Raw genomic sequence first — 13,807 nt, 5'->3', positions numbered from 1 at the left:
GCAGATGACAGATTATGTTATATAGACACGGTTTTATTACTTGCAGTTCATAATTTGCATTCTTTGTAATCTAGCATATAGCACAGTGAGCTATGAACCGGAATCAAGCACCTGCATGTACACTGCAAGACATGGGTTTAGAACCTTGTTTCTACTCAATCTGTTATTATAAGGCTGCTGAAACGTTTTTTTGAGCATTAATAATGGACCATCCCAGGCACTATTCTATTTTAAAGCCCAGCTTTTTATTTCTACCAGCTATACAATCTTGACATATAATCCCTACCATTAAAGACTATTTGTAACTCCTACACCTTGAAACCTTCTTTGTTTTATGCGTCATCATGTACATTGATTTACACTACACACTTGTATGATTAATAGTCAGTGTATAATTTGTGTGTGATGTAAAGCGCTCTGACACCCTACAGTGGAATGAGATTGTACTATGAAAGTATTACATAAAAAAAATTAGGAATTGCTATTTAAATTCTTATTCCTGTAAATACTCATACGTACTGATACATCTGACATTTTTACAGTGCATGCATATGTGTTACATATAGGAGTTGCAGAACATCAAAAACCACCCACCAAATCGTAGCTTCCTTTAAGTAAGTGATAACAAGCTGTGTGCATTTGTTTCCCCATTACTTTAGCATTTAGGTGTTAGGATCCGGATAGAGTCCAGCCAGATTTATACTCTCAACAGAAGGAGGGCTGATGGCACTTTAAATGTTCGCTTAGTTTTGGGCTCAAGCTGGAAGAGAATATTAAAAACCCTGGCAGGGCAGCCTCCGCCATCCATCCTTCGAAGGTGGCTGAATAGCATCCTATTAAGTAGTGGTAAAGTCTAGTATTTATAGTGCTTGAAAGGAGCACAAGTAATGTGTGAAGCACTATAATAACAACACCAAGTACTGGCTAATAAGGGAGAACTCGTGAACGGCTGGGATACTCCACTGTACAATGTGGTGCTTAAAGTTCAGCGAGTGTTAGGAGTAAGAGACAGGCTGGGCACCAGCAACTGAAAGATTCAAAGCAGATATGGGGGCATTAGAGAACAGCCTGGGGCAGGCATTTATGATTATGGTGTAGTATTAAGTGGAGGAGATATTTAGAGAAAAGGATCCAAATACCTGAGCAAGGTGGGGGAGAGAGAGAGTGCAGGTCAGACTACTAGCGTTTGGCCAGGGAAGCCTGATAATCCCCATGAGAATTTAATTTCGGACTCCGGGTAACCGACCCACATATGGTGAAATACAAATTGTAGCAGCTGATCAGTTAGGTTACTTGAAAGGGAATAGAATACAGTGAATTTAGGAAACTGGTGAAGATGGGGATAAGGAGGAATGGGCAGCTTGGGGACACAGCGGGTGCACACCACCAGTGCGCTCCCAGTGAAGTAAGGTCAGTACCACCTCCATTCGGAAACAAGTGCCTTTTGAGACCATGTGGTAAAAGAAGCCTTGGGCTTTTTGAAACACATCCAATGTCACACTCTGTTGCTTGCTGCCTGCCTCATGTTTGGGACTTGGTTCCCACTAGTTGAGTTTTGGGCGCTTTCTGAAAGTGCCTCCTGGGAGCTCCTGCTGTGCAGTGGGCATGTCATATTTATCAACCTTGACACTGTTAATCCCTAGCTGCCGGAGTTGGAGGCCCCCATCCTCTTACACTACTTTGTCCCTGCTGATCCTTATGAACCAAGCTGGGCGCCTCTGACAACTGTTGGAGCCATAGATGCCAACAGACCCGATTCAGACACAAGACTCCTGGTTCAAAACAGTTTAATTTTAGCAGTCTGGTGCCTGAATATGCCTCTGCTTCAATGAAGGTCCAGGGACAAAATACAGTCCAACGATCTTTTTATTTGATTATAAATCACATTTTTTATAATTTCAGAATGTTAGCATGTATGGTCGAAGTAACATTGAAGAATGGATTTCACATATTAACAGTTACTTGTGCGTTGCTTACCGGCTAATCGTTGTGCCGGCAGGGGCAGGTGGGGTGATGAGGCACCTCTTGTACTCCTTATTATATTCTCCTGTTTTTTTGGCCTAGACTGCGTGCGCCAGGAGTTCTGGAGCTCTCAAACTATTCCACGCAAAGAAGTGTCCCGTCTACCTGCAGGGCCATGACCTGATCGGTGACCCATCTCTTATCTCCGCCACATATTTCCAGCAAGCTCGTTCTTTTCAGTCTTCAGAGCCCAAAACACAAATGAACACATCTATTCCCCTGGACAGAAAGGGCTTTCCTGTGGAAAACGGCATCACAAATGCCTTCAAATGGCAGCATGTCATCTTTCTGCACAGTAAATGGAGGAATGTCCTAGCGGTTCCTTGAATCAGGAACTTCGAAACGCCGTACAAGTGCATCAAATACTTCCTGCATTACTGGTTTTCAGGCTCTCTGGTGTTATTTCACGCGGAGCTGACTTCAGGGGCGTTTAAGCAGTGAGGCATCTGTGTGTGCTTTATCAAACGACTACATGTTATATTCGTGACCTTTTTTACATAATTGAGGGCGTCCAGGGTCCCCACATCCTCCTTGTTCAGTATCCCTTCAATTTCAGCTCGCAGGGCTCCTGACTTCTTTCCAAGAATTTGCATTCACCTCATTCTTGTCCGCTCTTAAGGACTCGTAACGTACGCCTTGCCTGACCTCGCACACGCAGGCAGGGGAATCTGTCCAGCACCACTAGTGGCATATCTTTGTTTCACCAAGAGTGTACGTGCAGCACCCGTTACCGTAATGACCTATAAAAAGACGCATTTACTAAGATTTCAGATTCCAGTCTGAAATAACTAGTTTGTGATTATATTAGTTGCACAGGGGTTAAAGAGAATCCCTACTTGTCCGGAGGACTAAGTAGACAATAACATTTCTTGTCCACAACAAGACTCCTCATATCCAGAGCATCAGGCGATACAAATTTCCCACCCCTGGTCCAGAAACATGTCTGGCGAGCAGCCACTCAGGCAGGACTCTAGACTTAGGTTGTTTTTCAGGGGGCATCTTAGATGCCCTCTAAGTGCATTTTTCATTAAACTCCACTCCACAGTAGCATCAGTGTGGGTTTAATGTGATGAGAAGTTTGACACCAAACTTCCCAGGTTTTAGTAAAGACATAATGGTGCTGTGGAGTTATTAATGCCAAACTCCCAGCACCATATACTCTTCATGGCATTACTGCACTTACAATGTCTCAGAATTGACTTGGACACTGTAGAGGTACAGGGCTCATGCACCTGTACCCTTACCACTGGTATAGTGCAACCAGCTAGAGGGGTGGCTTACCAATGCCAGGGCAGTGGATTGTAGGTATGGCACCCAGGGATGTGTGCCATGTTGACTGATCACTTTGTTCTGCACCAAAACACGAAATGTGTGTCAGGAGTCAGTGTTTAAGAAAGATGTCAACTTTAGATGTGAACATGGGAAGTGGTGGTTTTCTCTGCCTGAGGACTATGTAACCACACCGCACCCCCTTGACTTCGAGGCTTTCCTTTTGGCAATTTCGAACCTCTTCAAATCCTTCGGGGAAACAGAGCTGGGACGTACCGGAGAAGGACAAACTAGACCTGCAACAGCAGAATCACAAGAAGAGCAGGAAATGTTGCTTGAGCTCTAAGAGCTAGATGATGACCAGAGACTCTGCCCCGAAGTCGAGAGCATCGTTGACTGACAAGATATTGATGTTGACTCACCCGAAGAGGGAATAGACTCTTACCTTTCAAGACTATCCCCTCCAGACGATAGTGTCTCGTACAATTCAGTGGTGAAAAGGGCAAGAGACCGCTTTAGAGTACAGCTTGAAGAGAAAGCACAAACACTTACGCCTTGAGACCCTTGTGCCTCACAGTGCAGGAAGTAATAATACCTTACCATGCTACTTCACATCCTGGGCCAGGAAAGGGAGGCTTTCACAGAACCAGCAGGCCTGTGACCCAGAGAGTGAAGAAAAAGTATAAACACTCCCCCAGTATCCCACCATACATTAGAGGGAATACCATGGCAGACTCAATAATAGTGATCATGGCAAGGAAGAGACGACACCGCCACTTCCACTGGCCTTCCACCCAAGAAAGAAAGCAAGAGGGTGGAGATAGGACGAAATGGAGAGAGGCGCAGCCCCACAGTGGACAACACCCTCCTAAAACTGTATGCCTATCAGCACCTGGAAGACATGGACGAACTCTAAGAACCTCCCTGAGCAGTTTCAAAATTGGGCAGCCGCACTAGTGGAAAAAGGCGTGACTGTTGCCAACACATGCCTGAACTCTGCATCTGCACAGTAGATAGGGACAGTAGACCGATGGTCACATGCATTACACTGAGAAGAACACTCCGGTGACAGGTGCCAGGGTTCAAATGCGAGGTGCAGGCAAGCATCATTAACATCTATTTCACTGAGAACACCTGTCCAACACTGCAGTGAATGAAATACTCCAGTAGTTGGAGGATGACTAAATGACTAGGGCCATGGGAGCATTAGAGGACTGCTTCTCAGATGAGCCGAGTCCTCAGCCAAGTGTCTCCTCAGGTAGACCTTTCTCCAAGAGTGGAGGAGGGTCATCAGACAAGTGGATCCTCAACATTCTACAACACTGATATTGCATAGAACTCCTACAAACGCCCCAGGAACCAAACCAAGAAAGGAGCATTATAAAGAGTTGCCTAGAATGCGAGGTACAGGAGCTCCTGGAAAAGGTGGCAGTAGAGAGCGCATCATCAGCAGAACATACTTCCTCGTCCTAAAGCCAGAACGACTAGCTGGTAAAAGCGAACTCCTTCCACCCATGCAGGAAGAACATCAGAACTGTCATGGTACCCCTCCAGAGGCTAGTTTTCACAATCAACTTTAAAAAATCATCCACAAAGCCAGGAAGGGAAAACACTTTCTGGGAGCAAGGATCAACACAGTGGAGGTAAAAGCCTACCCTGCCCTCAAAAGGGTGCAAGCCATCACAGAGCAAGCTTGCTGCCACAAGGGCCAATCTCTGACATTGAGGACTGTGGGGGAAAATTATAGGAATGATGGCCTCTAGAACCCCGTTATACTAAAATGAAGACGAGCTACTGTACCAAACGAATGGGAACTAAACAGTTAGGTGCTCCAGAAGTTCTTCCCACACTGAGAAACACCTGACATCACCTCTTTGCAACACCAGAAAACACAAACTCAAATGCCAAGACTTTGCATTCAGGCTCCGACTACGAGGGAAAAGCCCTTGTCCATTGACTTGTCAGGGAGATTTGCATATGCTTTTCCACCAATTCTCCTCATACCCCTGGCTATAAGCAAGTGTAAACAGTTGTGTGTGACTATGATCCTAATTGCCCCACAGTGGACAAGACAAACATGGTTCTTAGATCTGGTGGAGATAGCACAGGGGGACTTTATAAAGTTGTCATCAAGGCGCAACCTTCTCACCATGCAAAGGGGAAGAATCCACCAACCGGAAGTAAACACCCTGAGTCTGGTGGCATGGCTCCTAAGGACATAGTTTGTCCACCTGAAACTTACAAAACAGTCCATGGACATCCTAAAAGAGTCAAGAAGTCCAAGTACATGAAGGTGCTATTCAGCAAAATGGAGATGCGTCCTGTGGGGCATAGATAAAGAACTACTCCATTGGAGAACGGAAGACACCACAGTAGCCCAATACCTCGCACACCTGTTAGACGACAGCCTTACATAAACTTTACTAAAAGGTTCTTGCTATAAACTTTACCCACGTGACAGCTGTGGGCCTGGCAGACACTGAAAGGTCAAAATTATAACACTTCACCCAAATATTCCAGGAGGCTTATTTAGTATTCTAACTCCAGCCCTGGAACAATTTGGGGACAGTTAAATATTACACAAGTATTTTTAGGAATGGTTTCAGAGTATTACATTTGAATGTCAGAAATTCCTACTAGGAATTCCTCAAAAGGGCCAATTAGCAGCAACAGTAGGCTACACAAGAGGACACCTTGGAAGAAGCCCTTTAAACAGTATCAGTTGTTAAAAGGTTTCTAGCAGCGGCAAAGAGACAACATCAGTGTGGAATCTTTACCTGGGACTCACACAACTAATGAAGGCCCCCTTTGAACCGTTGCTCAAGGCAGAACTGCCATCCTGACTTTAAAAAATACCTTCTTAATTAAGATATTACTACCTAGGATGAGTGAACTGCCATGCTCCTACCACCCCGGAGCACTACCTACGAATGCAAAAATGTGGATAGTCATGCGGATAAAACTACTCTTCCTTTACAAAGTCATATCCCAGTTCTACGTAAATCAAATGATTCATCTGCAGCTTTCTTCCATAAAGGCAGTCCGAAAGAGCCCTGCACACGCTGGACGTCCACAGGACAGTGATGTATTACCTGGAAAGAACTAACGAGATCAGAAAAGATAATCAGTTCTTCATATCCTTCGCAGGTTCAAGCAAAGCATTACCAGTAACAAAGGGCACCATTGCAAGTTGGATAGTGCAAACAATACAACGCTGCTACCAGGAAGCAGGCCTGCATTTGGAGGCAAGACCTAGAGTTCAATCCGCAAGGGCAAAAGGGGCCACCTCTACATTCCTAGCAATCGTGCAGATTAGCGACGTGCATGGCAGTCACCTGGCCATCTGTTCATATCTGCACAAAGCACAATTGCATGGACATCTAGTTGAACAAAGAGTCACAAGTGGAAATAGTGCTGAAACACCTATTGGCAAACTCAACCTCATTTTAACACCACCTCATGGAGAAAACCGAACCCTTCTACAATCAATGCTGCATATGAATCCAGAAAAGTGTTCTTGTTGCAAAACGAAATGGTTCCTTAACAGTAGGAGTAGTTCTGCAGCGCGATTCATTTTCTGGATTCACATGCAACTCTACGCCTCCCAAGAAATCGGATTGGTAAGAGGGTAACACACTGCAATGCATAAAATCATCAAACTCAACAAAGGCAAAGGTCACAAAGGGGGGGGGGGAATAAAATCTCAACATGACAACCACGCTAAGAGGCTTCTGGGGCAAAGCACCAAATTGCCTCGGACGTCCCCAGCAACAACAAAAAACAGAATAGACGACTATCAAAGTATCTGGACCCAACCACTAGGTGTCATCAAGGCGCAACCTTCTCACCATGCAAAGGGGAAGAATCCACCAACCGGAAGTAAACACCCTGAGTCTGGTGGCATGGCTCCTAAGGACATAGTTTGTCCACCTGAAACTTACAAAACAGTCCATGGACATCCTAAAAGAGTCAAGAAGTCCAAGTACATGAAGGTGCTATTCAGCAAAATGGAGATGCGTCCTGTGGGGCATAGATAAAGAACTACTCCATTGGAGAACGGAAGACACCACAGTAGCCCAATACCTCGCACACCTGTTAGACGACAGCCTTACATAAACTTTACTAAAAGGTTCTTGCTATAAACTTTACCCATGTGACAGCTGTGGGCCTGGCAGACACTGAAAGGTCAAAATTATAACACTTCACCCAAATATTCCAGGAGGCTTATTTAGTATTCTAACTCCAGCCCTGGAACAATTTGGGGACAGTTAAATATTACACAAGTATTTTTAGGAATGGTTTCAGAGTATTACATTTGAATGTCAGAAATTCCTACTAGGAATTCCTCAAAAGGGCCAATTAGCAGCAACAGTAGGCTACACAAGAGGACACCTTGGAAGAAGCCCTTTAAACAGTATCAGTTGTTAAAAGGTTTCTAGCAGCGGCAAAGAGACAACATCAGTGTGGAATCTTTACCTGGGACTCACACAACTAATGAAGGCCCCCTTTGAACCGTTGCTCAAGGCAGAACTGCCATCCTGACTTTAAAAAATACCTTCTTAATTAAGATATTACTACCTAGGATGAGTGAACTGCCATGCTCCTACCACCCCGGAGCACTACCTACAAATGCAAAAATTTGGATAGTCATGCGGATAAAACTACTCTTCCTTTACAAAGTCATATCCCAGTTCTACGTAAATCAAATGATTCATCTACAGCTTTCTTCCATAAAGGCAGTCCGAAAGAGCCCTGCACACGCTGGACGTCCACAGGACAGTGATGTATTACCTGGAAAGAACTAAAGAGATCAGAAAAGATAATCAGTTCTTCATATCCTTCGCAGGTTCAAGCAAAGCATTACCAGTAACAAAGGGCACCATTGCAAGTTGGATAGTGCAAACAATACAACGCTGCTACCAGGAAGCAGGCCTGCATTTGGAGGCAAGACCTAGAGTTCAATCCGCAAGGGCAAAAGGGGCCACCTCCACATTCCTAGCAATCGTGCAGATTAGCGACGTGCATGGCAGTCACCTGGCCATCTGTTCATATCTGCACAAAGCACAATTGCATGGACATCTAGTTGAACAAAGAGTCACAAGTGGGAATAGTGCTGAAACACCTATTGGCAAACTCAACCTCATTTTAACACCACCTCATGGAGAAAACCGAACCCTTCTACAATCAATGCTGCATATGAATCCAGAAAAGGGTTCTTGTTGCAAAACAAAATGGTTCCTTAACAGTAGGAGTAGTTCTGCAGCGCGATTCATTTCTGGATTCACATGCAACTCTACGCCTCCCAAGAAATAGGATTGGTAAGAGGGTAACACACTGCAATGCATAAAATCATCAAACTCAACAAAGGCAAAGGTCACAAAGGGGGGGAAAAATAAAATCTCAACATGACAACCACGCTAAGAGGCTTCTGGGGCAAAGCACCAAATTGCCTCGGACGTCCCCAGCAACAACAACAAACAGAATAGACGACGACTATCAAAGTATCTGGACCCAACCACTAGGTGGTGGGATAATGCACAGCATGTGAATCAAGAAAATTCTTCAAGCTGCAAAACTAGTCCTTCTGGTAAGTAACCATTTCATTATACTCCAACTTCTCCAGTCTCATCAATGACATAACATTTCATAATGTCCTGGCTAAAGGGGCCTTTGAGTTGAATATCAGGTTGGAGCCTCTGCAACCATTGGTGTTAGTGACTTTAGAGGCCTTGCAAAGAAGAGCTTTGAAAAAAAACACTCCTACTTTGTCCAAGAGCTTCTGAATATTGTGGAAGAAAGATTCCTTACTTGATTGACTGTAAAAGAACAATACTTTCCTCGTTAAAATACAGCCCCCCCGAACAGGGTCCAGAATTCACTAAATCTTCTCCAAATCATTGCATCATCTGTGAGATGCCACCATGCCATAGCAACATAGACAACAGCTGTTACAGAGAGAGAGTTAGAAAGCGAGTGGATTCCACTGGCATGAAAGTATGTGGCATGAGGTGGAGTCTTTTAAGTCTGTTGGCCTAGAGAAACAGAAGTTCAACAAGCAATATAAACTCATTGAAATAAGGTACTTTCCTCAGAGCGTTCAATCCCCCTCAATAATTTTACCAGTCACAACAGGAGCAGCATTGCCAAAATTATCAGTATTAACAAAAGTCCTCCAAACCAAAATCTGCACCAACAAAACCTTCCCTTCTAAAGGACGACATTAATCCGGAATTAGGCAATGACTGTCTAATTAATCCCACCTTCCTCTGTTACCTGCTCCAGTGGGGGAGTGATAACTTTACTTCTGCTGTGATGGATTTCCACTCTTGCTGAACAGTGGGTGCTTAATATTGTGCATTATGCATGTTCTACGTTTCAAGACCAATATTCAGCTGGTTCCTCCAAAACCAACATTGAAGCACCAAATTTCCATCTTGAGGAACGAAACCTTTCTTCTAAAAAAAAAACATGCAGTAGAGCTGGCACCACCGTAGGAAAATGTCAAGGAGTTTACTCTAGTTATCTTCTGGTCAAAGGAAAGGGCCAAAGCATGGAAATAGACCTATGTTTAGCCCTTGGGTTCACACATTCAAGAACAGATGTGGAAGTAAGCGTCTTGCTGATCTGTTGTACACAACCACTTGTTTTGTCTTCAATATAGATAAATCTGGTGTAGAGCGATCATCTGAAATCTTTCTTTCTCCGGTTGTTTGCATGTCCAGGTAGTGTTCTCAACCTCCTATCTCTGCTTGCTTAGGAAATGCCTGGTCATGGTGCTTTCTATTTGCATCAGAATGCTTTTCATCGTTTGAGATGGCAGGAAAGCCTTGAACTCTCTGCTCCACATAATTGGTGAGGTATGAAGCTTCCTTATCAATTCACTGTCCCTGATTTGACAGATATTCAAAATAAGCTCCCCATCGTGTCACAGATGCATCTGTTAAAATAATGTGTGCTTGGGTCTCATTCTGATGGAGATATTTTGCACCACCATACAAGGTGTTGTTTCACAGACGACGTTAGTTTAACACAATCGCTCCAATTGTCCCATCTCTCATGCCATTGATTTCTTAGGCATTACTGCACACGTCACATCTGCAGGCTTGCTTTCGGAGCAATGTACATGCACAGTGTCCTAGAACCAACACAGAAGTAGATCTGCTTAACCATTGGAATGGTGGTGATCCACAGGAGGTGGCACTTGTCTCAGATAGATGACATCGGTTTAGTATTCTATGCGTATCATCGTCCTGGAAGTACTGACGGTCTGGGCAAATACTGGAGACCTCAGACTAATAACAGTGCACATCCTGGATAATGTGAACCAGCATGCATTCTTCTTCAGTTGCTATTATAAAGAAAACTAATTGGTCCTGGATAACTGGGTTGTAAGAGACCCCATTGAAGAGTTGGTAACTCGATCATTAGATTTCTTTGCACTCACTCAAAGTATGGTATGTATTGGAAACCGCAGATCTGCCTCCAGACAGCTTCTGCTATTTGTAGCAGAGACCTAAAACTAAATCAATATTCTAAGGGGCAAAGACACCACTGCTTTCACAGTATTCAAACTTTTAAACTCATTTTATTCCAGAATTTACTCACATTTTAAGTAATACAGACTGCTAAAAACTCTTAATTGTTCAAGGAAACTCAACCAAACCTGCTCATTCGGTTTGTTTTCTGCAATAGTTCGATCAGACTTTTTACTATGACAGTGTCTTGATTTTTCGATTTGGCCACCGAGCCCTTCTACCATTGGTTTCTTTTGAAGAATAAGATGGAATGGATGATTGAATGGATATGTTTTTTAGTTTGGTTTCAAACCTCATTTAAACACGTTTGAATTTCAAGTAAGACATTTCATTAGAAATTCATCATTCCAAAGCAAATCAGTTTGTGTATTTGGAGTTAAACTTCAATCTAAAAGTGACGTTTGATTATTAGGCTCTGCCGCTAGTTAACTTGTCATTTCTTTACTATGGTAGACTTGTATTTAAGATAATGTTTTGCATATAGCTTACATCACAGCCAGTATGACAGAGAGCAAGGTACCTTGAGCTCTGTACATTAAAGTGCAGCCTGTTTCACACATTGTGATAACATGTGCCCCTTTGTTTCCCTGTGTAATATTATTACCTGGGATAGACCATGATCTTTAATTGCAAAAATACACAAAGTTGCATTTGATGCTCTTTGGGTCCAATGAACTGTAATACAGCAAAAGTGGTGATGCAAGGACACTGGGAGAAAGTGGGGATGGAACATTTCTTGTGGCAAAATCACTCAATGGCAGGTGATTATAGATAGAGAACATCAAAAGCAAGGAGTCTTGGTGGACCGCGAGATATGGGGCCTCAAAGCCATGGGGATATGGCACATTGTGAACGAGACACAGGCCTGTGGACCTTCGAACCAGCAACCTTAAGAGTAACAATTGGCCAAAAAAATACTTGACAGAAGTACACAGAACAGTAGAACATGGAAGGAAGGCATGACAGATACCTGTACAAGATAAAAAGTAGTGAAAATTAGATTGTCCATTATATAGCCATTTCAGGTACTATGTACCCAGGCAAGGATTTAAGCTTCAAAACCCCACACCACATTGCAAAGCTTAAAACCGGTATAAAAGGGGACACAATCTGCAGCCCATTGAGAGGACTCCCAAGAATAGTAAAAATTACAGCATTCTACCATAGCACACTGGTAAGGTGCAGGGCTTCAAAACAGACCACCTTCCTCTTGTTCACCTGCCTGTTCACAGATCATCTCCCACACATTTGATCCCATTTCGTAACCCTAACTGTTCAAACTACATCATCCAAATGTTTGTGCCAGGGAACGTCTGTGAATCCCATCTTAACACCCTCCCCCATGTCTTCCGGCTCCCCCTCCTTAAAATCAGATAAACTCCTAATTGTAGTCTACATTCTGTAGGGGAACCTGAAGTGCCAGGATGCCAAAGAAATGGTGAATGTTGAACTCCACAGAAATCACATTACATGTTGTTGACTTCATGCTTCCATATAAATTGATGTCTACAACTCTGTGAATTCATTTCAAAAGTGCTTAACGTCTATTGTTGGTCCATAAAAGATCATTAACTTTAGCAGTCACTCTGTGCCTGCACACGCCTTTTCCATTTTCTATTAGGTTGGGCGAATAATTCAAGATTATTGCATTTTGATTGCCTGGGAGGCTGTTGAAAAGTAGTGTAGATAATGTGTGCATGTTTTGCAAATACTAATCGTTCAACGCTCAGTTGCTGTTGTACTGTTGTACAATCCAACCAACTACTCTTATTGAAAGTGCTTTTGGCAGTTAAAAGATTTCTCAAAACAGTGTTAACGTTATGGCCAGCTCTTCAGGTTACTTCAAAAATAAGCTATTTTGCATATGTGCATTCAGAAGAACATTATATCTAGTGAATCTATTGCCCTTCCACAATGATTTTTGGTTATACCTTTTCTAAGTTCGGTATGAAGTTACCTAGATTATACTTAGTGGTATTTAACACAGCTAGAGCATAATATGATGAAGAAAATGTTCTGAGGATCATTATTTGAAGTGGAAATCTTCCCACTGCCACCAATAATGCTGTATTTTATTGTAAGTCACACTGTAATTTCTGTTAATTTTAGAACCCATGATAGTCTTTCATTTGGGTAGGCCAATCACGTCTTTGAGAATGTATGATAAAAGATTTATTAGTGGTTTAAAAGTTCAAACAGATTTTGTCAGGGTCTTCACTGATGTCTAACTGTAGACTTAAAACATTGATTCCATATTTCACAAGCCACATTCACATGGTTAACATGGTTCTCCTCAAAAATATTTGTTTTTAAAGAAAATGTCAAATACATTGTCTATAGTTCTAGATATCTTGATTTAGAAAGTGATCAGCAGATTGTGTAAAATATTTCACTAGTCGGGTGATCAGAGCAGCGCAGCCCCACTCTTCACTCGTGTGTCTGAGTTTTATTATTTATAAAAAGCAGGCAATTACTAGAAATCAACCAGTTTCAAGGCATAAAATAGGAAAATGGTAGGCATAAATATAGATAGGCTTTGAAAGCGTGAGGAGAAAAAGAAGGAAGTTACAAAAGTCCTAGGGAGAGGGAAAAGGAATACAGAGGTGGTTTCTAACCAAGGTTTATTTGGCAGACTAGTCAATTATTATGGTAAGTTGTCTTTTGGTAAATAGACGTGCCAGTCTTTCAATGTAACTTTTTCCATTGGAACTTTTGAAGGGCATATTCTTATACTTCGTTTTGCTTTATCAATTGTTTTACAGTTAATCATAGGTGGTTTAGATAAGATTGATCTGAATGACTGGAAGGTGAACACACGTCTTAAACACTGTATGGCCGACAGCAATATCGTGAAGTGGTTCTGGCAGGCTGTGGAGACCTTTGATGAGGAAAGAAGAGCACGGCTTCTCCAATTTGTGACAGGGTCTACCCGCGTTCCTCTACAGGGATTCAAGGCTTTACAAGGTGAGTCTGAAGTAAAA

General features: G+C 42.8%; 1 protein-coding gene across 2 annotated transcripts in view; it reads left to right on the top strand.

Moving 5' to 3' along the window:
• SMURF1 (SMAD specific E3 ubiquitin protein ligase 1) overlaps nt 1-13,807 on the top strand; it is a 300,045-nt gene that overhangs the window by 258,349 nt on the left and 27,889 nt on the right. For both annotated transcript variants that reach the window (XM_078665048.1, XM_078665047.1), the window contains one exon: nt 13,589-13,790. In XM_078665048.1, the coding sequence (XP_078521174.1) occupies nt 13,589-13,790 (202 nt within the window). The remainder of the gene's footprint in view (nt 1-13,588; nt 13,791-13,807) is intronic.

Source organism: Lissotriton helveticus, chromosome 10 (genome assembly GCF_964261635.1).
Source record: "Lissotriton helveticus chromosome 10, aLisHel1.1, whole genome shotgun sequence".
NCBI lineage: Eukaryota > Metazoa > Chordata > Amphibia > Caudata > Salamandridae > Lissotriton > Lissotriton helveticus.
This window is presented reverse-complemented; position numbering and strand designations above follow the sequence as displayed.